The sequence below is a fragment of the Varanus komodoensis genome, unplaced genomic scaffold, assembly GCF_004798865.1.
Source record: "Varanus komodoensis strain SLA01 unplaced genomic scaffold, ASM479886v1 scaffold18_3, whole genome shotgun sequence".
Lineage (NCBI taxonomy): Eukaryota > Metazoa > Chordata > Lepidosauria > Squamata > Varanidae > Varanus > Varanus komodoensis.
Window position 1 is genome coordinate 3727965 of NW_025335549.1, and position 27482 is coordinate 3755446.

The following is a 27482-nucleotide window of genomic DNA, read 5'->3' on the forward strand; positions in this document are numbered from 1 at the left end:
GGGCGAGCTGGTGGACGGCCTGGCGCGCCGCCTCGGCGGCGGCCCGGCGGGCGGCGGCGGCGGGGGCGCGGCGGGCGGCCAGCCCTGGTTCGGGTGCCGCCAGTGCCACGGCTTCCTGCACGAGCCCGTCTCGCTGCCGTGCGGACACACGTTCTGCAAGGCGTGCCTGGAGGGGCCGCGGGCCCGGGCGGCGCTCTGCAGCCTCTGCCCGGCGGCGGGCTCCGCGGGCGCGCGGCCGCGGCTCCGGGTCAACGTCGTGCTGAGCGGCCTGCTGGCGAAGTGGTTCCCCGAGCGGGTGAAGGCGTCGCGGCTCCGGCACGAGGGGACCCTCTTGTACAAGGAGGGGAAGCTGCAGGCCGCCCTTCAGCGCTACGACGAAGCGGTCCGCTTAGGTAACCTCGCTCCCCGCGCCCGGTCCGGGACAGGAGGGGCCCGCGGTGCCCTCCTTTCCCCCGCGCAACTCCAGGCGGCCGGTGGTGCCGCTGTCCCGTTTGCCCGCGCGTGTCTAGCGCGGGTCCTTTTCCCGTGCCGACTCGCAACTGAATGGATCGTTTTCCTCGCGTGAAAGGGGGAAAGGGTTGTGTTGGGGAGCTGGGTTTGATCTCTGGGACAGTGTGTGCACACGTGCAGATCCCCCTCGACGCTGCAGCCATCCAGACATAAATATGCAGGGGGGGGGGCCGCAGTCACTCCCACCAGTTTGCAGCTTCTAAAGCTTAAGAAACAAAACCAATCCTGATTTCTCGTAGAAATTCAGTAGATGAGGTTCACAGTGGCAGATGAGAAAGAAAGGAACGGTTAATGCTTCGATGGCTTAATTTCCAGGCAGAGGAGAAGGGATCATTGGAGAAAAGTTGGTAACCTTATGAACCCGAGTTTCTACTACTCGGATCCTGCCTATTTCGTCAGAATCAGTTGTATCCCTACTGCACGTTGGCTAAGAAGATTCACTGTACGTGCAGGCAGCTTCAGCCTAGTATATGCTAAGTTTGGGAATTGGGGCACATGCAGAGATCCTCTGTCCCCCAGGTCTACGCCAGCCACCTTTTGGCAGCCTCTCACGAAGATGGCCAGCTACCCCCAGTGGTTTTGTGCTTTAGAAGACGGAACTGTCGCTTGGCATTGCTATTTGGAGGCGCTGTAGAAAGCCTAAGTATTGTCACAGAATGCATCTGTCATTTCTGCGATGCTGGCAGCAGTAATCTGTGTTTTGATCTAGGCTTAGCTTGTTGTTCCTCTTAAGCTTAAGATTTCCCACTGGAAGATGTTAAGATCAGCAAAACACCCAAAGCCCTTCATTTTCTTGCATGCCATCTCTTTCTACTCCAGAAGAAGTGGTAAGGGAAACCAACCAAGGATACCCCTTCTCCCCAGCCTGTGAAATGGGTGTGTTATTCTTGAATTTCCACAAAAGTCTGTTTATTTAGTCCTAAGTGAAAGTAGGTCAGGAGAACAGTGTGTTGCATAAGCTTGGTAGTCCGGTCTGAATTCTCTGCTGCCACCCCCACCCCCATGGGATGGTTGTGTAACGAGGGAAGCGAGGGAGAAATGGGTCGTGTTTCCAAAAGCATCCTCTTGGAGGGCTGGTCATATTTAGCCAAATTGCCAATGACTCACTGTCACGGCCTCTCACTCAGCAAAATTAAATTGAGGTTTTACATATGGACATGAATCGCTGCCTTTCACACCCCCTCCATTTCTAAAGCATCATACAATCTTGGATTATTAAGACGTTGCTGTAGTTCATAAAGAGACATTTGTTTAAACAGGCTTGTTAGGTCTGATTTGAGGGATCTCCTTCATCAAGGATCATTACCTTTTTCTTTTCTGCCATAGTGCAGCTTTAAACAAAGATTGAAGAAGCACAGAACTTCCCAAGCTGTAAAGCTATATAATAACAGTTTCTGCTGAAGTCTATTGCAGCAAAACCAGCAACGAATCTTATGTCGCTGTAACATCGAAGGCATGTTTAAACATTCCTACAATTCCCAGTATACCTTCAGCTGGGTAGGCCATATAAGGATTTGTACACACACACTTAGTGTGTGTGGATGTGGTGTGAATCAAAGTGCATATTACAATATGGCTGATTCCAATTCGTGAACTTGTGGATGCATCCAGGGAGCCAGACGATGCATTGCAAGAACCGTGTGCCCACATTTCATGGCTCTGTATTTGTTGTTATTAAGTAGCTCTGGGATTCAGGACTGGGCAAGGGGGGAAATTAGCCCTTTCCTCCAGTGGTCAGGATGAAAAGCTCTACCACTGCTGCAGGAGGGAGTTGCTAGTAAAGAAAACTACAGGGAGATATTTTTTATTCTGAACAGAAATTGCAAGAGAGCAATCTTGGTTGCGTTCCTGCTGTCCCAGGAGTGGGCAAAACGTAAATTTTTGTGCAGAAGAGTTGCAAATTCCATCCAGTTCTGGCACTCAAAATAATTCCTGGGCTCAGAATTTTTTCCCTCTGAATGTGCTTCCTTTGCACCATGGAATCTTAGGGGGACCCTCCCCCCAAAGAAACCCTAAGTAGATTCCACAGGCCTAAAGACTAACAATCCCCGATTTCACTCATACACTAAAAGTGATTGTGCATTTAACATGATGTGTCTGTAACGATCGTATGCAGAGATTACACTGAAGACTTTTAAATAGCATCTTCGGAAATATCACTGAATTATTGGCATTGCTTACTGCAGTTACTCATTTTAAATGCTGGCATCCGCTCAGGCAGGAGAGCAGAGCCTTTCGGCCTAACAGCCGATTTCCAATTTAGAGACGCTCCTGAGGGCCATATTCCTGTGCTGGATGGGCCAACAGTAATAGCAGAAGGGTATACCAAAGAATACTGGCATATGTTTGCTTAAAGCTCTTAACTATCAGCAGCTCAGCCCTGGGAGAGCCAGATCAACTTCACAGAATGTGGAGTAGAAACTGCGCAAAAGCTGGAGAAACCAAAACGGTGGTTAAAGAAAAGACAACATGGACAGGAAGAGCTGTGGCCATGCAGGGAAACTTCAGAATTTCCCAAGCCGTATTTCTGCCCCTCCCTGTGCAGTAGTCTAGTGGTTAGAGTATTCTACTGGGGCACAGAAGATCCAGCTTCTAACCCCCTCTCAACCATGAGCCTTACTGGTGATTTGGGGCCAGTCGTCAATTCGCAATCTAACCTACTTCACAAGACAAAATGGACAGGAAGAGGAGGATTCCTTCAAAAGGGAAAAAGGGGGGATATGCATGGAATAGCAATAAATAAAACCTTAATTCCATATGTACACACACTGATTTCCAAGAACAGTAGAGTTGTATATCTCCCTGACGACTCTTCAAATGTTTTGTGTAAGACAAATGCAGTGGTTCTCATGGCATCCGTTCCCAAGAGAGAGAGAGCTGTAGTTAATTTTAAACTTTCATAATGGGTATTCCCAGGACACACAAGCGAAGCAAGTGATGCTGAAAGATAGTGTGTCCATCAGTCGTGCTGATAGTTTAATTAATAGTTGTACTGAGTCAATGTTTCCATTACTTACAGCTCCCAATGATCATTTGTTGTATAGCAACCGGTCCCAGATTAATTCAGCTTTGAAATATTGCAAAGAGGCACTGAGTGATGCAGAAATAGCCTGTAAGCTCCAGCCGTACTGGGTCAAGGTAAGTGCCCCCTCCCTGTTTAAATCTTTTGTGCTTCGCTATGGCACAGCAGGAGTCGGTGCCCCATGGCTTGTCACTCCTGCTCTCACGGCTGGAAGTCGCTTGGCTGATGAGGCTTGGCAGTGAATTGCAGCTTGTTGAATGCCTGACTCTCATGTGCAGGGAGGTTCTGGGTGCACAGAAGTCACTCCTCCTTGAATATTTTGGTCCTTCTTGGTAAACCAGTGGCCTGAAAGGACATGGAGAGGAAGTTTACACAAGATTCTTTGTTTCTAGAAGATTACCTAGTTTAAGGAAGAGTCCATGCCTGCTCACCTGGAAGCAATCCTGCTCACCACAGACGAGCTGTTATTGCATAGTGAGAGTCCCAGATACCTCTTGTTTGAGTCTTGCCTCTTTCATCAACGCGTTTGGTTAAGTGAAACACCCCCTTTCAGACACAGTCTGCATCCACAGTAGGGGATAATAATACCTGCCTGCCATACGGGGTTATTATGAAGTGTAACAACACAAAGAGTGTGAATTGTTTCAGATCCTCCCAAGGGCCTATATAAATGCTCAGCATCTGTGGTGTTTTTATGTGTAAGTGTTTGGAGTAAGGTGTGCCTAGAAGCCAAACTCGGGTGCAGGAAGCTGTGACATGCTGGCCAGTTTGTTGTCTGTATTAACCAACTGTGGCTCTCTGGGATTCAGACACAGGCCATTGCTAGCCCTGTCTTGAGATATCAGGGACTGAACATGCAAGGCAAGGGCTTCACCACTGAGCTGTGGCCCTTTCTCAGAGATCTTGCTCCGAATCCCAAGAATGTGGATTGGGCTGTAACTAATCCGTGATGAGAGCATCTCTGACCATATTCAAAGTACATTTCTGTCCTTGCACATACTTCAGATATGAGCTCTGGCCATGATGGCTTTTTATCATTGTTGGTCTGTCATGCCATCTGAATCCCATCATGGTATTTCATCATGGTAAGCGTAGGCTGGAGAAACAGGAAAAAAAGCAAAGGTTTATTCTGGTTTCTCTGTACTACCATGGCTTGTTGTGTTGGTTGAACCCAGGTTCACGGGTTCCACTGTCCTGCTACGCAACGAGACAGAATTCCCTGGAAAGAGCAAACCAATGTGCCAACCGATGAGGAAGAAGCAGGCAATGTAGGCAAGGAGCAGTGCACCTTGGTATTGAATTTCAGGTGCAGTGGCAGATGGGAATCCTGCCAGCAGTGGGAGGACTGATCAGGGAGGGAAGAAACCACAGTGACGACAAACTGGGGTAACCATGCAGGGTTGTTTGGCATGTCTGAACCCACTGTCCGCGTGCCATCTTCTCTGCCACATGGTGGCATGATATCGTTCCTTCAGGTGCTGAGCTTTGGCAGGAGGGCCTCAGAAAACAGCTAACCTCTATTCCCTTTTCTTGCAGGGCCACCTTCGGAAGGGACAAGCGCTGGCTAACCTGGGGAAAGCAGAAGAAGCTTTACACGAGTTTTTATTCTGCCTCACTTTGGATAGTGGAAATAGAATGGCCAAACTGGAGGCTCAGAGGGTGAGTCTCAAAAACCTTTCTGGCTCATGGTCGTACCTCTGGATGCAGCATTCTGACATCCCCTGTCCTTTAGAAAGCAAACAGCCAGTTGGTTTCCAGAACATGGTTGCCCTTCGGCAGTGTCGCTTCAGTGTGACCCTCAACATTGTAATCTCTGAGCGTAACTGATGCAAGCTCTGTAGGGCAGAGAACCATGGTTTTGTTGTTACTGTATAAAGTGTGGAGCACAAAGCAATTCAATTTGGAATGATCACAGATGTTGCAACGGGTGTCTCACCCTGCTTCTTCCGGACTTCCCAGAGCAAATGGCAAACATGCTAGCTGGCAGACTGAATATTTGCTTAGTCATAAAACCTAGCCTCTTCAGGGCATGCCCACATTTTAAAGCACTGCATATATGCTTATATGTGTATCTTTTCTGTGCTCCGGTTAAAAAAATATGTTTGTTGTTGTTAGTCGCAAAGTCATGTCCGACCCATCGCGACCCCATGAACAACATTCCTCCAGGCCTTCCTGTCCTCCACCATCCCCCAGAGTCCACTCAAGCTCACACCAACTGCTTCAGTGACCCCATCCAGCCACCTCATCCTCTGCTGTCCCCTTCTTCTTTTGCCATCTATTGTTCCCAGCATTAGGCTCTTCTCCAGGAAGTCCTTCCTTCTCATTAGGTGGCCAAAGTATTTGAGTTTCCTCTTCAGTATCTGGCCTTCTAAAGAGCAGTCAGGGTTGATCTCCTCTAGGACTGACCGGTTTGATCCCCTTGCAGTCCAAGGGACTCGCAGGAGTCTCCTCCAGCACCACAATTCAAAGGCCTCAATTCTTCGGCACTCAGCCTTCCTTATGGTCCAACTCTCACAGCCATACATTGCAACTGGGAAAACCATAGCCTTGACTATGCACACTTTTGTTGGCAGGGTGATGTCTCTGCTTTTTAGTATGCTGTCTAGATTTGCCATAGCTTTCCTCCCCAGGAGCAAGCGTCTTTTAATTTCTTGGCTGCAGTCCCTGTCTGCGGTGATCTTGAAGCCCAGGAAAATAAAATCTGTCAGTACCTCCATTTCTTCCCCATCTATTTGCCAGGAAGTGAGAGGACCGGATGCCGTGATCTTCGTTTTCTTGATGTTGAGTTTCAAGCCAACTTTTGTGCTGTCCTCCTTCACCCACATCAAGAGGTTCTTTAGTTCCTCTTCACTTTCTGCCATTTTATATACTTATTTTTGAAACTCCTACAGGGATGGGGTTGAGTTCGTATCATTTTCTCCTGGTGCTCCATTTTCTTGGAATGGTCTCCCTGACATGCATGACTCCCTCTCTTCAAATTCATCCCCAAACTCATATTTTCAGAAAATCCTTTGACACATCCTTCTCTGACAGTGCTGCAATACACATAACTGAAATAATCACATTTTCCTTGCCTGTTTTACCCAGCCTCTTTGTCTTCCTCTGTTGCTTCCCTATTTCTAATTTTAGATTGCATGCTTCTTGGGGCAGGGGATTGTCTCCTCTCAGTTTGCAAAGCACCAGGCACACTGATGCTACTGGCAGTATTAATAATAATATTAATGTTTCTGGCCAATTGCTTATCAGTTGTTGCCTCAGATATCTAAGCAAAGATCTATGAGGGTCACAACAGATACAGCCCGTTAAAAAAAGCTGAGTTTATTTATTTATTTATTTAAAACATTTTTATGCCACCCCCATCGCAACAAAGCCTCGGGGCGGCTCACAAGAAGAACAAAATTATACAATAAAAATATTAAAACCCAGTGCATCTCGGCTTAAAAGATTTAAAATCCTATAAATAACCAATAAATTAACACTTAAAATAAGTTTTAAATAAAAAGGTCTTAGCCTGGCACCGAAAAACAAATAACAAGGGCGCCAGGCAGACCTCTCTGGGGAGCGCATTCCACAGATGGGGCGCCACTGCAGAGAAGGTCTTCTTCCGGGTACTCATCCTCCTAATATCATTCACAGAGGGTTCCCGGAGAAGGGCATCTGTTGCTGATCTCAAGGGCCGGGAGGGCATACATGGGCGTAAGCATTCCTTTAGATACCCAGGACCCAAGCCGTTGAGGGCTTTATAGTCATAACCAACACCTTGAATTGGGCCCGGACTTCAATCGGGAGCCAGTGGAGCTGACGGAGAACTGGGGTTATATGAGAACAACACCCAGTCCCTGTCAGCAGCCTGGCAGTTCTATTCTGCACCAGTTGAAGTATCTGGACCATCTTCAAGGGTAGCCCCACATAGAGCGCGTTGCAGAAATCTAATCGGGAAGTTACCAACGCGTGTGTCACTGTCGCCAGGCAGTCGTTCTCCAGGAAGGGACGCAGCTGATGGATCAGCTGAAGCTGAAGGAAAGCACTCCTCGCCACCGCCGTCACCTGAGCTTCTAGAGACAGCTCAGGGTCAAGGAGCACTCCTAAGCTGCGAACCCTGTCCCTCAGAGGGAGTGCGACCCCATTTAGGATAATACCCAAGTCCCCCACCCCGAAGCCCAAACCACCCACCAACAGGACCTCCGTCTTGTCCGGATTGAGCTTCAGTTTATTGGCCCTCATCCAGCCCATTACCTTGGCCAGGCACCAGTTCAGCACAAACACTGCCTCACCTGGATTGGTGGAAAACGAGAGGTAGAGCTGGGTATCATCAGCGTACTGATGATTCCACAGCCCACACCTCCTGATGACCTCTCCCAGCAGTTTCATGTAGATGTTGAATAGCAAGGGGGACAAAATGGACCCCTGCGGAACTCCATGGCATAGCTGCCATGGCGCAGAGCCATAGTCCCCCAGCACCACCTTCTGGAATCGGCCATTGAGATAGGAGCGGAACCACTGCAAAGCAGTGCCTCCGACCCCCAATCCCACTAGCCTATCCAGAAGGATATCATGGTCAATGGCATCGAAAGCTGCTGAGAGGTCCAGGAGAACCAACAGGGACGCATTTCCGGTCTCTCTCCCTGCACAGGTCATTGTACAGGGCGACCAAGGCAGATTCAGTGCCGTACCCGGGTCTGAAGCCAGACTGAAATGGGTCCAGATAATAATGAGTTAGCACAAGGACCGCAGTGCTGCTGTGCTCGGGCATGTGCACATGCGCAGCCTTTCTGCCTTTGGGCAAGCTTTGAAAAGCCAGTTCTGCAGGGCTTTGCCATGCCTCAGGTGTCTGGGAGCAGGTGCTGATTGGCCAGTAACTGGTGTCACCAGCACGTCACCATGACCTTCCCCCTGCCAGTCCCTGGAGCTGTTTGGCACCCAGTGTTAAAACTTAATTGCTTTTTCTCAGATGACAAATAAACTCCTCTGTGCCCTGTTTAGAAACTTTGCCTTCCTTCCTGGTGTGTCAGCACACTCCTTTCCCATGCCAAACACTAGCCTTGTGTGGTTTCACTTATCTTGGCATGCCTGAACAAGGCACTGCAATGTTGCAAAGCTGCGTAACAGTGCGTTGGTTGGAGTCATCGGCTGCGGTACTGCGTGTACACCTGGGCTGCCAGGAACTTCACAGCGAACACACCGATTCTTGGTTGGGCTGTGCAAGAGCAGGGGCCGCCTCTTTCTGAAGCATTCTGGCTGCTGCCTGGAAGCGGGGCTCATCCAGGCAGTCAGCTGAGCTGCTGCTGCTGCTGTTGTGGTCGCTCCTGTTGCATTTATACCACACCCTTCTTAGCCTTGCAGAGAATCCATAGCTGCTTGCATGGTCTTCCTCCTTTTCCATCTGAACCTGCAACAACCCAGCGAGATAGAAACATAGAAACAGAGCGAGTCAGAAGGGGCCTTCCAGGCCATCTAGCCTGACCCCTGGCTCCAGCCGGCTCTACTCACGACATGCCCACCATGTGGACGTCCAGCCTGTCCTTGAACACCCACACCGATGGGGCCTCAACCACCTCTCGTAGGTTAGGCTAAGAGTCATTGGCTGGCCCAGGATCACCCAGTGAGCTGCATGACCAAGTAGGGACTAGAGCCAAGACCTCCTGAATCCCAGTGCAGTACTCCTCCCACCAGGCATTAGCCGGAGTCACTGGCCCTGCAGACAGATCATGCAATAATACCGCAATGATACCATTCTGGCTGCTAGTTTGGTCCCAGTGGAAGTCCCCTTTCTCAGGCAGCTACACCCTTGTGCAGCATGTGAGTAGACGGGATAAATACCAGTCAGAGACAAACTACAGACTTGCCTAAGTCCAACACCTCTGGAGGGCACTTGGTTGGGGAAGTGTGGTCTAATGTGACCAGAAGCAGCTCTCTGGGCTGTCAGGTGGGGGCGGTCCCTCTGCCACCTGCCACCTCGTCCTTTTAAATGGAGCTGCATGGAAGCTTCCACATGCAAGTGCATGCTCCATCGCCAAACCAAATAGCCAAGTATGCGTGTTTGTTTTATCTCGTAGCTTCTACTTAATATATTTTCGCATATACCGGGGAATGCTCAGGAAAACTTGCACAGCGTCTTGCTGCTGTCGTCCCATCACTCCGGATTAAAAGGGAACCTTTCAAGTTCAGTGGCTTCTGGGGCCACCAGCCAAAGCCTGCAGAGTTTGCTCAAGGTAATGCTCATCAGTGGTTCTGTGTTTTTGTGGCATATTTTGTTGTGGGAGAGATGGTGTGGGGGGGGGGGTTGTGCAGTTTGCGTCCGCTTGCTGCTGAAGGTGCTTAGAAGCGAGCCTAAGGGCCAAGGAGCCCCTTTCCATGGGCTTCTCTACACAAGTCGTTTGTTGTGTGCGCATAATCATTCACTCAGGTAGTTTCCAGGACCTCTCAAATCTTTTGCAACCATTTCCCCAGTGCTAAGAAATGCCTGCGCAAATGTGCAATCCCATCACATGTCAGCAGCAACTTGTGGTTGTGGATTAAGATGTATAAAAGGCAGAGAAAGAAAAAACCTTAGGGGTGGGGGTGGAATTCCATGTGTATCATTTTTGTGGGACTTATTAACATGTCAATAAGTGTTGTTATTAACATGTTACGTGGAATATGTTAATAATATGGAACATGTTATTGGCAGAAGGGGAGGTATCCTCTGAGTTGGAAGAGCCTTAGCACAGGGACTGGCATTGGACAGATATATTGAATGAGTTTGCATTGGTCAAGGTTTTGGAAAAAAAGGAGTTTCATTTCCAAAATGAGGTTAGGCTCTCTTGGGTTATAAAGAAGGAATCTTGCATCTCGGAGCCAATGAATTCAGATGGATATTCATAGCTATGTATGTATTGATTGGTTTTACTTCTTTATAGCCTTCGTGCTTTTGAAGGAAAGGTTCCCCAGTGGGCTTAGGGATCAATGGAAATGAGACAGTCCCTGCCCTGTAGTTGGCAAGACATAGTGCAAAAGGAAAAACAGGAAGAGCAGGGAAAAGGAAAACAGGACTCTTTTAATATGGGTGTGATGCTGTAAGATGTGATGAAAGCAGAAGTTGCTGGTCTTGCTAAGACTGAAAACAAATTCAAAGGAAGGAGCAATCAAAATGTCCTTGTCTTCCAAGGTAGATCTTGAGGACTTCTGCCTTTAGGCATTTAAATGTCCTCCATGCCAGTGATCCCAGCTATGAAAATTAAGCTTGACTTTTATCCGTTCTTCAGTCATAGAAATAGGTGATGGAATGATGCTCTTGGTATACCGCCCTCTGAGCAGTCCATTGAGGTTTGCTTGCTTTCCTGTTCAAAGCCTTTGGTTGTACGGTCGTTGTGTGCTCTGTCACCTTGGCTATGCAAGTGTGTGTCAAAATAAGTCCTTTGAAGGTCTTGTGAGATCAGCAGTAACCTTGTCTCTTTTGTGCAGGCAAATGTGGAGCAAGAAAAGAGTCTCATTCCCCATGAGGATCAGAAAGCGAAAGACTGTGGCAGCTCTGGAAAACCTGTCCAAGGGACAGAGGGCCGGAAAGGAAACCTGGATGAGAACACACATACCGCCTCAACAACAAAGTCTGCCATTCTTATTTCTGAGAATTGTAGGATTCTAAAGAGAAAGCTTGACTCAGAAGTCTCAAACACTGACCGGTCAACCAAAGTTATGAAAACAGGTAAGCTGCATATACTTCTGATTAAGGCTCCACATCCCATTCAGAAGGGTGAATGTTATGATTGGACAGAGAGAAGTAGATAAGAAATCTGTCGCATGCACACTTCCGCAGAAACTTGTCAAATTCACACTTTCTGAACCTCAGCATGAACCAGGGTACAGTTTATCATCAACATCTGCATGTGTCCGAAAGTTACAGTGCTGTTCAGTCGAAGAAAGCACAGGAGTGCCTGCATTTCAGAACAGGGGCACAAAATGTGTCCATCTGAAAACACATACACACAATGAATCGCTTTTTAAAGTGTCCGCATTGGCAAGAATGCTCATAAAATGTGCCCAGTTTTTTAAAGACATGTTGAAAGATAAACACCAAAGGCCATACCATTTTTATTTTTATTTATTCTATTTTATTTTATTTGGCAGATGGGGGGGGCGGGAATTAAAATCCAAGGCTGGGATTGAAATGGAGTGAATTTAAAAGAGGAGAAACTAGGAAGATTTTGCCCATGGATATGCAACATGAGATACTTGGATACTTAATTGCAATGATATGTGAATGCACACCCTTTTTTTAGCTGTAGAAAATCTACCTGCTGTGCAGAAATAAACAGAAGCCTGTGTTATACTTACACATCAGAAAAGAGAAAGAAAATTAGAGGATGAGACTAGTTCCCTAAGCGCATGGAGTTTGCAGAGGGGTGTTTTCTAAAGTGGGAGTAGCTTGCAAAACGAAAAGCGCTACCCTGCTTTGTGAAGTGATACAGGCCAGATTTCTAGCACCTCGTTCTGCAGGTTGTGGGGATGAAATGGACAAGAGGACCACGCATGCCACCTTGGGTTCCTTGCAGGGAGGAAAATGGCAGTTTATAAATGTAATCATAATAAAAATAATACTAGTTTGCTTCCTTGTTGCATGAAGGTGATTGGTGGGAGGTTTAGGACAGATCAAAGGAAGTCCTTCTTCATACATCATAGAGTTAAACTAGGAATTTGCTGCCATGGGAATTTTCTGCCAGTCTGGCTGGCTTTACAAGGGGATTGGGCAGATTCATGAGGGAGGAGGCTACCAGTGGCTACTAGCCTTGTGGACTATGGGTTCCCCCCATTACCAGAGGTGGTAGTTGCTGAGGAGCTTGGGCAGGAGCAGGTCCTGAACCCATGAAGGTCAAGGGATCCTGGGGGTGGATGGGTTGCCGCCACCTGTGCGGAGAGCTGGACCTTTGGTTCTATCCAGTGTGGGTTTTCTTGTGTTCTTGAAAGTCCTCCTCAGCCTGAGAGGTGGGGCTAATGGCAACTTTGCTGCTTTCCAAATGTGTTGGACTGAAACTCCCACCACCTCCACATTGGGGTTGATCAGTCTTGTAATCCCACACCTCCAGAGGGTGCCGGGTTGGGGAGAACTGCCAATGCACTTTCCTAATGTATAACGTTAGAATTAAACACATCAGAAAGTTGGAATTTTGTGTTCCTGGGGTTGATTCTAAGGTACTGCAATGCAAGGTGCCTAGAAAAATCATTTCCCACAAAATGAGGTCACTGATTGTGGGTGTGTGGAGTCGACATTTCTGTGACTAAGTGTATGCGTTTGACATCAGCACAATGCCTGCTTTTTCCAGCTCTGTGACATGGTTGCCTTCCCCCCCTTGTCTTTGATAGATACAACCGACACTAAAGGGTCCAGTGCTGGAAACGGTGTTTTGTTTGAATTCGTGGATCCATCTGACCTGGAATGCTCGCTGTGCATGAGGTATTTGTGCCCTTGGACTGGGTGGACCAGCACAGGGCCGGGGTGTACGGACGGATCAGCGCAACTGGAGCTGTCTAAGGCTCTCTAATTCCACCTTGAATTTCCTTCCAGATGGGGTGTTTTGTTTTGCTTTCTTCAGAGAACTGCATATCAGCATGTGCATTTTTCCTGTGTGGGCATCAGTTGTGCATATTTTTAAATGTACCCATTTCCCCCACTGGTCATACTGAGTTGGTGCGCCTTTTTTGAAAAGTACACATTCATGCACATTTTAAAAGCATGTGCATTTTTTAAATGTATCTGCGTGTGTGTTCCATGAGTCACACTGCATGCTCAAACATGGGTGGCGTCTTGCGCTCTGGTCCACAGCAGAAATGCCGACCCAAAATGAACCGGGACGCATTTCATGCCTGGCACAGAGATGCAGCTGTTAGTGATGCACTTTAGCGACCAGAAATGAACCTTGAGTGCATTCACTTGCTTCCTTTCTGCTCTTGAAGACAAAACCATTCCACCCCATTGTGCCAGGACTCACAGCTCAAGCTTTAACAGGACATAATGCCAGCTTGGAGTTAAGCTTGGATTAGGATGGAACAAGGTATCATCAGCTAGTCCTAAGAGTAGTCCCTGGGAGATGCTTAGGCCCAGAGGGTGGCGCCCATGCCCTGAGGGGAAATAGGCGCTATAGGCAGCAGCTACATGTGCCGTAACCGAGAAGACATTTGTTTCTGAGGATCCAGGCAGGTGGTAGGCTGGAAATTTGGCCCAGGCCTGTGTCCTTCTGTTTTAACTTGAGGAATTTTGCCACCCATCAAGGGTGTCCATTACAAAATGCCAGCGAATCTGAATCGCCTAGTCTGGGGATCCCGGTGACCTCATCTCCAGTGAGCAAAGCATCCGCTGCCCTAGTTTGGCAGCCCAAACAAGAAGTGCAGTTGACCCACATCTGTTCAGTGAGTAAGTGACTGAGCGGCCAGCCCAGGTGCTTGCAAAACACCTGCAATGCACCCAGTTCTGATGGGGGCACTTGTGCTTGCTTTGCAGCAAAGGTGCTACACGCATTCAGCCCAGAGGCTGCATTCCATTCTGGACGACCTCTCCGGGGTGGAGGTGGGCAGGTTCCAGTGATGGGAGGGGCTGAAGGCTATGGGGTGTGGCCAAAAATGTAGGAAACAGCAAAAACAGCAACAGATTCCAATTTAAGGCAATTCCTGACAGGGACTAGGCCTTACAAGAAGGATCTCTGCCTTTTAGAATGAGGAAACACAGCTACATGCCAACAGCAATCCCTTTATCTAAGTGTGGCTCCTTATGTAGCCAAAACAGCAGCACCCGTGCCCGAGAGGGAAGCACCCACAAGCCAGGAAAACCCTGCGCTTTGCAGAAGCTGCTCTCCTTTTAATCAGGGAAAACAACTGAGGGCAGTAGGTGAGCAAAAGAGCCAGTGAGGACTGTGCCTGCTCAGTGGCTGAGGAATGGTGAGGAAGAAGCAAATAGAAAAAGTGGGAAAGGAGGGAGGAATGGGTGGATCATCCTGGAACAGGGCATGGCTGGCTGGAACCCAGGGCAGGAGCACTGCATGCTGTATCATTTTGTTGCAGGTCCGGCTTGTAACTTTCCTAGTATTTCCTACTCTTTGAAGGCTTTGGACTTCCCCATTGCCAGGTGGCCTGGAAATGGTTGTAAATGCAAACTGCTGAGAGTGCTTTTTAAAACTCAGATGCCCCTCTCATTCCAGGCTCTTCTATGAACCTGTCACCACTCCTTGTGGACACACTTTCTGCCTGAAATGCCTCGAAAGGTGCCTGGATCACAACCCAAAATGTCCCCTGTGCAAGGAGGAACTGTCAGAGGTAAGTCTACCTGTTGTGCTTTGGGAGGGGGTAATGCCAAGCTGTTGGCAGAACTAGGCAGCTCCGGTGTAGCAGCGCTGATCAGGTCTCTTGCACAGAGAAGCCGGGGGCACATGCCACCCATCACATGCACGGTCTGCCCAGTGTGCAAGCCTGAAGGTAGGAGACATCGGGTGTGGGGCCACCACTGAAAAGACCTAGCTCCTTTAGGGCTGCAGTGGAAGCGGACGATGCGGCCATAGTTTCTCCATACTCAGTCTGTTTTTAATTGTTTTGACTACGGTGTAGGAGGGAGAAAACAATGTGTGATGATGATGGATAGGCAAAGGATAAATGGAAGAGCGTTTCATTGTACATTCTCCTGCTCATAACTCGAAATCTGCAAGACCACCTCTTCGTATTAAAACTGGAAGGTGGGATGTAGCTGAACAAGCTTCTGTCCTAGAATCTCCTCAATTACAAGTGGTAGTGCTGTTAGTATTGTCACATCATACACCACCTTTCCTCCAAATTGCTCGAGGTGGCATATACAGGGATTGCTGCATTGTATCCTCAGAAGAACCCTGTGAGGTAGGCCAGCTTCTCATGCAGTGCCTTGCCATCTGGCGGTTTTGAGAAGGACACTAGTCTGGTTCTTTCCACAGACCAGCTCCACAGCTGGGAGCTGGCAAAAACAGGAAAACCACCGCGGGGACCACCAAGGCAGAAACAAAAAGCACCAGGCACATAGTATAGTATTCTGTGTATTAGTTTCCAGACACAATTCCAAAAAAATGAAAATTCTCCAAAACAACCAGAAACCAAGCAACAAACAATGCCAACAAAATACCCAAATGCTTCCAGCCAGCTCCCACCGAGCCGTCTTTCCTCTTCCCCGTCCCTCATGAGTGCACCCCCCATGAACACAATGCCAACTGAGGAAGAGTTGGCACACAGCCAGCCCCTGTGCCAGTCCACAGTGAGCAGGATGCAGCCCCCCATGGACCAGCAGGCAGTCTCCCACGGACCAGCTCCGGTGCCCAGACCAGCGGTTGAAAACCACTGCCGTAAGCCACATCTCAGGACAGGATGCCTCGGAAGGGCCCTGTGCTGCCATTCCAGCCTGCCAGACGTCTGCTAACCAGAGGGGGCACACACAGGTGTGTGCACACAAAGGCAGGCGGATGAATACGAAGTCTGTGTGTTCCAATGCTGTAGTAGGACCCCTGCAGTTTCTGTGCTGTGGCTGACAACCCCATTTCCTTCTGCAGTGCTTGGCCTTGAGAAAACACTGTAAGACGGTGCTCATGGAGGAACTGATCGCAAAGTACCTTCCTGAGGAGCTCATGGAGCGGAGAAAGCTTTATGAAGAGGAAATCGCGGAACTTTCCAAGTAGGTTCCCCTTCCCTCCAGCCACCAGGCTCTGGGAGGGGCCACCTGTGGACGGCATGCCCAGGGCGAGCTGTGCTGAGGGGGCTGCCACTGCTCCCCTCGCTGAATCTCCTCTAGCCGTGTCAAATACGCAAAGCTGAGGAAAGCGCTGCACTTCTTGTTGTGGTGGCAACTTTGGGAGCAGGAGGCCGCACTAGTGGAAGTGGGCAGTGCAGCCTCCACACCCCCAACGTCTGCCTAGTCCTGCACAAGACAGCATCTGTGTCTTGACAAGACACAACAGGGCTTCCCTTGCCTTATTTTAGCTAGCCCACCACCCAAAATTCCTCTTCAGAGCTGCGAATGTAAACACAATCAGACTTGTCTTTGCCTTCTGCCACTTGCCCTCCCAGAAAGCGGTCTCTTCTTCTTAAGTCAAGTATAATGATTTGGGTAACAGGTGGGCTTTCTGTTTTTAAAACAGTGGGGTCAGATTCTGCTTCTTCGTTGCAGAACCATCCATGTAACTGGATACCTGTAGCACCAACCTGATACTGGGGCTGCTTCCAGATGGAGTCCTAGTGCTTCCAGTCACTATTCTGTCTTTTCCTCCTTTTCAGATTCTGTGTTCTGGGGGTCGGGGAGAAGACGAGGGAAAAAGCAGTGGGAAAATACTGGGTTTGCGGGGGTGGGTTACAAGATTAAGATGAGGACTTCATAATTAGACATCTGCTTGAGAAGCACTTGATTCCCAGCACCTAAACCCAGCTCAATTTGGGTCTCTTTCCCTGGCCCTGGCCTCTTTCCCCAAATCATGCCCTGCTGGCATTTGTACCATTTCTTTCCCAGCCTAAAAGGTATAAATGCCTCTCCTGAGACTCAGTCCTTGGTGGTAAGAGCATCAAGCTACGATAAGCTGGTGGTGTTGGCCCCGTCCCTTTTCCTTTACCCCACCAGCCTGAACAGCGCTGCCAAGGACCATGTCTTGCGGAGGGCGCTCATTCGTCGCTTGGCCAGAACAACCCTTGGACTGTGGCCCCGAGAGCTTTTCCCAAATGGAATTTGGCTGTCAGGCTTAAAGTGCTGCTCTAACCGCCCCCTCCCCAAAACGCCACTGGGACTGGGTGATCTAGGCCAGTATAGACAACAGTTGCAGGCCGCCCCGTTGGTGGATTAGAGAAAATGCACCGAAAGATGCAAACATGTATTCAGTTGCAGCGCAGTGCACAAGCTCTGAGTACAACTTGTGCAGTGGGCATCCCTCTCTTCCCATCTGCCTCCCCAGTGCCTTTGCTTGGGAGCGTGCGCGCCTTAACACAAGCTTTGTCCTGCAGCTTGAATAAGAGCGTTCCCATATTCATCTGCACCATGGCCTACCCCACTGTCCCGTGCCCGCTGCACATCTTCGAGCCGTGCTACCGACTGATGATCCGCAGGTGCATGGAGACAGGCACCAAGCAGTTTGGGATGTGCCTTGGAGACCCTGTCAAAGGGTGAGTGAGGGACGGAGGGAGGGGCCCATGTGCCGAACACCCAGCAGGTCTCCCCTTGTTGGCCCGTCATGTTCCTGGGGTCTCTTTGCTGCCATAGTTGGACAGCCAGCCAGTGGCGTTGTGGCACCCGGGCTGCCAGGGTGCAGCATGAGCCTTCTTGATTAGCAGGAGTGCTGATGTCAGTCCCCCCCTCCCCCCGGTCTCTAAGCTTGGGTGCGGTCTTCACAATAGGGGGCAGGGAGAGGGTCATTTGGACTGAATTTCCCTGACACAATACATGGTTCCTTTTTGTGATGTAAAGTATTTGGGGTCTGCTTGATCTTGAGTGGGCAATGAAGACCCATCAGGTTTTCAAAACATCTGCTCCCACTGGATGAAAACTCTTAGGACTGGGTTGTTGATACAGCTTAACACAGGTGGCTGCAATTTTGGACTTTCCTTGGTGATGTTGTTATAGGAGTTGTTCCTTCAGATTTAATCAGCCCAGCACTTGAGCCAGCATCTGAAAAGCTGCTAAAACTCCTGAGATGCATTTGTTTATAAGTTCGTGGAAGAGAGAATATATTTGCATAACGCCATGCAAAAAAGTGCCTTACATTATGAGAGTTTGCAGGTTGTGTCAATTTGTATTCATTAATCTTTTGTTTTTCTAGATTGCCATTCTGAGAGCCAGCCAAGGTTTTAGAAAAAGACATAAAAATAAAAAGACATAATTGAATAAATTGTGAATTTAATTAAATTGCGAAAGGTTTAGAACAACTTCAGAAACCTTTAAGAACCACAATAATTTGAAAAGCTGGGTGAAAAAGATGCACCTTAATCCCTCTAGAAGGGTAGAAGTTGCCCACCTTAGCTGTGTATGCTTGGTATGATTTCACAATATTCAGCATACCTTTGAAAGCTAGGAATTAATGGAATATTTTTAAGCATGAAAGCTGACTTTCTCTAGCACCACGTCCCACCCCCGGAAGGTGCCTCTTGCACTTGCAGATTCCAGACAAGCAAAACATTCTGCCCTTTGGTTCTGCACCTGGGCCTCCCACTTAGATTTTTCTGGCTAGTAGCCTGTTTTGAGACTGGGTCACTCAACCTTTTCCTTACATCTGAAAGCCCTGTTACAGCCATACCCAGGACAAAAAGCTAGGTCGGAGCAAGGGTCCATCTAGTCCAGCATTATGTGGGCCTGGGGCCAACCCACTGCCTATGGAAACCCAAGCATGGCATGTGTGCAGCGACCCCCTCCCTCCGCGTTCCATAGCACCGCTGCTCATGAGCAGCACCCATGGGCTGGACGCAGCATTTGACCATCGGGAAAGTAACCATGAATAGCTGCTGTGAACTTGGCCCATCCTGTTTTAAAGCTGCCCGTCCTGGAATCCGTGACCATTTTCCCTCTCTTTGGATGCAAAGGATCACATACCCATAGCACTGCTAGCTGCCTTCACCTCACATTTGAGGGCATGATTTTTTAAGCAAGGTACTGGCTGGATCCGTTGCAGCTGTAAACTAGGGTATTATTCTCTATATCAGAGGGAAGCTCCTGATATAAGATCAGAGTGTCAGGAGTGCCTTAAAACTATCGCTTCTGAAAAGAGCTGCAATAGGCCAACGTAATGTCTCTAGAAGTAGCAGGAAATGGCACTGTTGATTAGTGAATGGTTCTGTGGGAACAACAGCCAGAAAGAGTAAACCCTTTTTCTTTCCTTGGGCCCTTCTGTGCACCAGTTTTGCAGATTATGGCTGTATGCTGGAGATCAGGAACGTTGAGTTCTTCGCCGACGGGCGATCTGTAGTTGACAGCATCGGCAAGAGGAGGTTCAAAGTGATCCAGCACAGCCAACGCGATGGATACAACACGGCAGACATCGAGTACATAGAAGATCAGGTGGTGTGTATTGACTTGGTCCACTTGGCGTACAGACAGATGGGGTGGGTTGCCCATCCAACGCCCTGGGGAACAGCATCCTAGGCTGGCATTCTGCACTGAATGAGCTTGCTACGGGAGCCCTCTAGTAAGCAGACAAGAAGCATACTGGCTAAGAAAGGGGGATGGAAAATCATGGGTTAAAATCTCTCATTAGCCCCTGACTTTCCAGGTAGCCAAAGCAAGCCATTACCCTCAACTCCCCAATTCCTGGCCTTTGGACACAAGAAGCTCTTTATAGATATTTTGCTATGGCTTTCCCCAGTCTGATGCCTTCCTGATGTTTCTGACTATAACCCCCATCAGCCTCAGCCAGCTGGGACAGTAGAAAGTTTGGATTTTAAGAGTTGGAATCTTGGAGAGGACATCAAGTTGCTGAGAAGTGCATTGTTGTTGTTAGTAGTATTCACACTGCATTGTACTTTCCTTCCAAAGAGATGAAGGTGGCATTCAATTGTCAGTCAGTCAATCAGTTAATTTCTTATGGCCATGGCCCAGCAGAGGTTATTCAGTGTTATCCTCTGAGATAAAATCTAGCTTCAGAGGAAGGCTTTGAGCTTCCTGAATCCACCTTTCAGTATTGGTGCCTTGTTCTTTTCTTAGAATCCCACCGGCATTGTAATTAAAACTCCTCTGTTTATTTATACTCTGGACTTTCAGGTACAAGGGGAAGAATACACCAAGTTGACTATGCTCCACGATTCTGTGTACAATCAGGCTTGCCTGTGGTTTGATTCTCTCCAGCCAGCCCTCAAAAGCCGTATCCTCAGTCATTTTGGGCCAATGCCTGCCAAGGACTCAGACCCACAGGTACAGCACATGGCCGTGCGCAGCATCAGAAGAATCTCAGCCTGGCTTTGTGCATGATGTTTGCACAGCCTGTTTGCACAGGAACACTGTTTTGAGCACTCCGTTCAAGCAGCATTCCCCAGCTGGGTGCCCTTGGGGGCTGTCATCCAGCACCTCTGAAGGGAGCCCAGCTGGAGAAGGCTGCGTTGAAGAAAACCCATTCAGGCCAAGCAGTCTGCCAGGGCTGCGTTGAGAATGCTGTGGGGAGTGGGAGGGGGGTCAGGAGGGGGCGGGCGGGCATAGGGACTTGTACTTGGCTTCTACTTCCCATATCCTGAGGGTCCCTCTCAGAGCAGATGATCCTATTTTAAAGTGGCTCTTTGTGGGGTGTATTTGTTTCCCCAATGCTTATGGCCACCGTCTGTATAGAGAAGGGCAGTGCTGGGGACCCCTCCCCCACATTCCCTGAGCCCTAAGAAATCTAGGCTGGCCTCTTGTTAAAGCAGAAGGCTAGGCAAGCCAGTGCCCTTCCAGATGCTTTGAACTGCAAATCCCATCTGCCCGAGTGAGCATGATCTATTGTGGAACTTGGAGTGCAAAGCACGGGGGCATGCGATCGCCCCCAACCCTCGCTCTTTCTTTGAAGGAGAAATTTTAAAAAATAGGAAATAGAGTGTGGCTGGATTTCAGGAGAGATGTCTCAGCAGCGAGACTTGTGCTGAGTGGAACCGGGTGGGTCGGGGAGGTGAGCGCTCCTCTGTGGGACGGGTCTCAGCAGAGGCCGAGCAGGTATCCCTTGGGGTGCCTTTGTTGCATGGCGGATCCTACACTGAGCAGGGGTCGGACTGCATGAGCCCTGAGCCGGCTTCCAAGCCTGTACTTCTGTGATCCCAGAGTAGCATTTTGGCGCTCCTCTGGGGAAGGAGGCGACCTCCAAGAGCAGCCAAACAAAGCAACTGTGAGGTGCTGCATGTCCCCAAAGGCTTGCCCTGAAGAGCAAAACCCTTTTGTGCAGCCGTAGCTGCATGTGCCACAGTGCCAGTTATTCCTTGTGTGGGGCTTCCGTCATGCCCAAAGGGCCAGTTACCCTGCTGGCTAGGGATGATGGAAGCTGTAGTCCAAGAGTGGGGAAGGCTAACTGAAAGAGTTGACCTGCCTATGCTTACACGGGAAAAATGGGCCAGTGTGACGGGCTGGGGCTTGCCAGGAATTGAAGTCCAGAGACGAAAGTGAGCCTGTGAGCCGTCCAGAGATGAAAGTGATTGGATGGGCTAGAAACTCCCAAATAAATAAAAGTCCTAATGCTGCATTGAGGCAAACATTAAGCATAAGAACTGCCAGTGATCAGAGCAAAGGCCTGCGAACAGTCCGGCGTTCTGTGTGAGTTCAGCAAATGCCTGCCCAGCCGTGTTCCCCCACAACTGGTGCAAATGGGCAGACTGCCTCTGATGCCGAGCGTAGCACGTGGCCACCAGGAACAGTGGCCATGGCTAGCCCCCATGCCTCTGGCCAGCCCCATTTTAAAGCTAGCCAGTGTGACATCCGTGGCAAAGCCTGGCGGCTGCACATCACACAGCTTGACAGCAAGCTCTGAAGAGTCATGTCCTCCATCTGGCAGGGCTTGCCATTCAGATCGAAACAGCCGTCACCCTTGCGTTTTCTTCCACAGGCGAGCCCCAATGGCCCTGCCTGGGGATGGTGGATACTGGCTGTCCTACCTCTTGAGAGCAGAGCTCAGCTCCCGTTCCTTGCCATGACGTCCTTGAAAGACCGGCTCAACGGCATCAGGCGCATCCTAACCTTCATGTCCCGGGCAAAAGCGCGATGATGCCCTGAGGAGTCCTGTGAATCCTCTTGCAATACTTGAATGCATCTCAGCTAACTGTGGCCTCTTCTGTACACTGAGACCTTTCAAGCTTCTCTTGCACACGCTAATTCCAAGCATCGGCTGGTCGGGCAGAAGAGACCGCATGCGTCTGAGAAGAGCTGCTTGCAACGCATGTGGCCGTTCTGGCCACCATGGGTTTTGCACCCTCCATGCCAGTTGAAGAAAGAGAATTGTGGAATTGTGTTTTAAAGAGAAGCCTTTTGCAGAAAGAAGGGGTTCCAGCAGGCGTGCATGGCAAAACTATGATCTTCAGTGGGTACCATGCAATGCATTCCCCAGCATGTTTACCCGGAAATAAGTCCACGGTGTGCCACGAGGCTTAACTTCTGTACGACAAGGACACTTAGAGTAGGATGTAAGCCTTAATGTTCTTGAGCTGGACTCTCCGTTTCTGCACTGTTTATTGAATGACCGAAGAGTCTGCAAAGTGAAGATGCTCACTTTTGTGCGTATAAAAGCAAGAGTGGATATACAGCGAAAGTGAACAAAACTTGTTTGCCATAAATCTTTTTTTCAAGGGGGCGTTAGCCATTTGTATTTTATTATTTTAGCTGCATTGAAATTGGCCTGGGTTAATGTGAAGCCGAAATACTAACTATTTTGCTGTGTTCTTTCAGTGACTTGGTCAGGTCTAATTCCAAAGGGATTAGGTTTGTTTTTAGGTTTTTAAATGCACCTGTACATAGCAGTGTTCACAAAGATTTCCTGGATAATTTGTTTGGCTCCAACCTTTTCTGGAGCCCTAACAGCTTTTCCACATACTGCCATTCTTTCGTCGATATTTCAAAGATGTGTCTGGGGAATGTGCCACAGCATCCTTTTCCCTTCCTTAAAAAGCCCAAACCGTTTGGTTGTGAAGGTTAGAACATTTATTTTTGCATTCAGGAACCCAGTTGCGATTCGTTCAACAACTGCCTTGGCTTTATCTGCAGCTGGGATTTGGAGTATGATGGTGGGTGGAGGGCATTGGAGTTAAACACATATTAAGGGCACCCGGGTGGGGAAGAGTGGCTTATGTATATTTCTGAAGTTCAGACAAGAGCAGCGCATTTTAAAGTTCTGCTCAGCATGTGCATTGCAGGTCTGTGTGCTGGAGTGCAACTGTGAATTGTGCTGGAGGAATGGGCAGACTTCAAGGCTCGGGGAACTACTTTGGTTTTTTAAATTAACTTCATCCAGTATGGATTTCGAGCCTAGCATTGTTTGCTTGTGGGGACATTTTATGACCCCAGACAAAACTGCCTCAGGCAAGGCAAATCCTGCCTAGGAAAGGACATTGTTTGACTGAATGTTTCCCCCAGGAGGTATCAGCATAAAAATGAATTTCAAGTTTAATATAGGATAGGTAATTTAACAGTTCACCTTTCCTGAGGCTATGCAGGATTAATAATCCTTCATAAATTGCTTGGCCTGTTTATCATTAATCTATATTAAAATTGTTTGGCCTACAGACTTCAGACCAGCATAAACATGCTTTCCTTCCATGAATCTTGATTTTACTTGCTGAACATTTTAGCTCAAACCCTTGGCTTTTTTCCTGCTGAGATTACCTGTAATTAACCTCTTTAGTGCCTCAAAGTGTGTCCTCCTTGTGCAAATTTTGGGCATTTTGTACTCCAGGGATGTTTTCATTTATGGAAAGAAAACAAGAAAAGGCAGGGGGCTGAGATATTTTACCAGCCTGAATTTGGCAGTGTCCTAGAAGGACTGGAGTTGTATACCTACTTGTGTACATTGCATGGCAAAATAGGAGCTTGGGGTCATCCAGGCACCCAGTGGTGCAGGATGGAGGCTAGAAGCCCTGAGATTCACCAACGGGAGAGAAATACCAGCTCCAGAGAGAGAATATACGCTAAGGGAGTTGCAAATTGACTTGTTATTTATTTAAAGCAAGGCTAAATAACATGTGCTTCTTTTTTGTAACAGTGTGAGGCAGCAAATAGAGCCATTCTCACCTGGGATATTGCAGTACCGCAATATTAGATCTTTGTCTGTGCATGCCTGTGTTTTCTGCTCTTTTGTTCATGAATGCCAGACAACACTTATTAGAAAACATGCTGTAGAGTTCAAAGGGAAATTTTTAAAACCTCCTTATAAACTGATCCCATCCATGTAATACAACTTCTATATGTAAATAGTAGGGAAAAAGGCTCCAGAGAGGTCTGTAATAACATTAACAGCTTCATGTAAAACTCTTAAGCCAGTTCACTGTTTACTTTTAACTTGTTAATATAAAGAAGATGTCAGATTATGCACAGTTTTTCTGTAACAGCTCTACAAAGGCAGATGTCTTCCTATTTGTATTTCCAGGCAAGCTATTCTTAAATTCTCAGAAATATACCTAAATTGATGGTGAGAGGAGCAAATTATGTTGGGAGGATGCAAAAGTGAACAGGACTCATGCACTGCATCCTTAATTGGGAGTGTCAGAAAGGAAATTCAGCAGGTGAAGCTTTCATGACAAATTTCCTGTCGTCTCCACCTGACGCATGCTGAAAATCAGTCCCTTAAAACAAAGTTCAGTCTCTTTAACATTTGCATCCAGTCTGATCGCATTGCCGGATAAAATTAAAAGTTAAACCACTAACACAGAGCTATATCTTACAAGGGAGATGTAGAACTCGGCGTTTTTTTATTACAGATTTGGGTATTTTTTAATTTTAGAAATCTGTTACTTTTCCACGAGGAGTGCACAGGGCAGGAGTACTGGGCACAGTTCTAGTCAGTGCACCTTATAAAAGATACGATAGAGTTGGGAAAAGTGCAGGAAAGGACAGCTAAAACGATCGAGGGGTTGGAGCCCTTTCCAGTGAGCTGAGATTGTTTAGCTTAGAGAAAAAGTTGCGTGAGGGGAGGCATGAGAGAGGTGGACAGAATTGCGCATGGAGGGGCAAAAGTGGAGCCATTTTTCTCCCTCCCATAATGCTTCAGGCTTTCCACGAAGGCCATCGGGAGATTCAGGGCAGGTCAAGATGCAACTGGACAGCCATCTGAGAGGGGTGGCTGAACTTGCGGTCCTGCGCTGAGCAGGGGATCGGACCTGATGGCCTTCTGGCCCCGTCCCATGCTGCTGTTCTATGAAGGGGACAGCACTTTGCCCAAGTATGGCATTCAGCTTCCGTGAGATGCAGTGCTGGCCACCAATTTGGGTGGCTTTAAACAAGAATGGCTGGTAGTCCTGATGGCTGTGTGCTCCTGCAGGTGGCAGAGGCAGTCTGCCTGTGTACACCAGTCGTTGCGATCTTGTCCTGCGTGTGGGATCCTGCAGGCAGTTTGTTGGTCACTCGGTGGACAGAATGCAGGACTGGATGGCCGTGTCGTCTGGCCAGTGATGCTCTTCTTCTGTTCTAAAAGCTGGCACAGTTAAACCAGTGGCTCACCTTCCTTAACTGGGTATCCGACCAATCCAATGATATGCAGCTGTGGATGCTGAGTGGGCAGGATACCTGCAGGGTGTCCCAGAATGCTTTGCAAACGAACTTCCGGAGACTGTCAGACTAGGACAAGTCTTGGCAGAGCAGCTATCCATTTTTCTGAAGTAAATATTTTGCAAAATATGTGTGTTTACTGAGTTGTCCAAGCTAGGGTGGGGTAGAAAGCAACCTTGTCTTCTAGTGGACATTCAGTGGATGAAACACCAGAAGGGTTGTATCATTCTCTCCCATAACTTCATTCTCAAATTGCACCTAATCTGCAAATTTTCATAATGTGAATGAGCTAACTCTGCACTGAAGTGCCTGTATTCCGTCATTGGTTGCCATTCATGAGCTTTCAGACTTCATGAGCCATATACTTTCTCTTCTGGAAAAAGCCTTTTAAAAAAGTTATTGAAGCTAAAATGTGAGAATCAGAAAAAAAAAGTTTACATAGCAGCAGTGTAGCAAAAACCATGTCATACCTTTCTTCATGTTTTCTGGCAAGACTTTAGCCAAAGCTACATGTGCAGAGGAATAAGGGAGTGGGGTTCTGAAGTACATTGTACCAGTTGCGAACGTTCTCCCATATTTACAAACAAAGAAACACAACTCCCCTGCAAGGAGGCAATTCATGTATCAGATTTGAGTCTATCTGCTTTCTGCTGTGTTAATTTTCTACCTGCAATGTGGTTTTGACCACAAGGGGACATGCAAAAGGGACATCCTACCTGAACCTAGTAATAATATAATCCAGCCAGACCTTCTCCAGGTGTGTTAGGCTCCAGCTACCATCATTCCTGGCCAGCTGTGGATGATGGGGATTGTAGTCCAACACATCTGGGCGGGGGGGCATCAAGCTAGGGACAGCTGCTGTGTTCTACTCTGCTTTTATGCTACTCAGCCGCCTCATTTCTCTGCATTCATCCACGAGGCCGACATCAATGTGGCTGTTGGAAGGGGCGCACAGCACTGCTCTTTGGTGACTCCATTAAACAGTAATCTTTCTAATGCCAGAAATCAAGCCATATCAAGGCATCCTACCTTTTGTGGGGCTTGGATAATTCCATCTCTTTGTACAGCATAGTTAGAGGGGAAAAACAAAACTCTTGCACTATGACGAACTTGAAGTGAAAATAAGCTTAAACTCTTATCATGGTTCAGCTACCTCTTTCTGTAAAATAGATTTATTATTTTTCACTTTGTTCAGCTCTGTTATGTTTGAGATGTATTTCTGAGTCTATTAAAACCTGCATTAGGATGTATTAATAATAGTATTTGCATCAATGCTTTATGTATTTAGTGGTTTGGTGATTAAACTTGATTTATATTGTCTCTCTACCATGTGTCGGCAATCACAACATTAATACTTGTGCTGTCTTGTAACCTAAAGCCTAATTGATGTGGGCAGTCCCTCATTGGCTGTGGCTTGTCAAGTTGAGCCTACAAACCTCTCTCAAGTCAACTCCCAGCCCCTGGGAAATAGGAAAACATCCCCTTGCCCTGTCACCATGAAGGATATACATCAGGCTTCAACCTGGTTCCCTCCAGATTGTTGGACTGTAACTCCTATTGTTCCCTGGGAATGATGGGAACTGTAGTCCCACAACATCTGGAGGACACCAGGTTGGAGAAGGCTGGTACAATGCAGCCACTTGTTCCCAGTGGTTTGGCTTATTCATTACACTGATGTCCCCACTTTACCCTTGAGGAGCTCATAACCGTACGTGATTTCCCTATTTTATCCCCAGATCAACCCTGTGAGGCTGAAGGAAGGGATCTGGCCCATCTAGAGTGACTTGAGTGAGA

General features: G+C 48.2%; 1 protein-coding gene across 1 annotated transcript in view; it reads left to right on the forward strand.

Annotated features, from left to right (window-relative positions):
• Positions 1-27014, forward strand: part of LONRF3 (LON peptidase N-terminal domain and ring finger 3) — a 27696-nt gene extending 682 nt beyond the window's left edge. The window contains exons 2-13 of the mRNA XM_044427156.1: positions 8-392; positions 3530-3648; positions 5069-5191; positions 9589-9744; positions 10976-11216; positions 12872-12962; positions 14701-14815; positions 16066-16187; positions 17501-17659; positions 19385-19547; positions 20244-20393; positions 22042-27014. Coding sequence (XP_044283091.1) covers positions 8-392; positions 3530-3648; positions 5069-5191; positions 9589-9744; positions 10976-11216; positions 12872-12962; positions 14701-14815; positions 16066-16187; positions 17501-17659; positions 19385-19547; positions 20244-20393; positions 22042-22200 — 1983 coding nt within the window. The 3' untranslated portion in view covers positions 22201-27014. The remainder of the gene's footprint in view (positions 1-7; positions 393-3529; positions 3649-5068; positions 5192-9588; positions 9745-10975; positions 11217-12871; positions 12963-14700; positions 14816-16065; positions 16188-17500; positions 17660-19384; positions 19548-20243; positions 20394-22041) is intronic.
• The last annotated feature ends 468 nt before the right edge of the window (positions 27015-27482 follow it).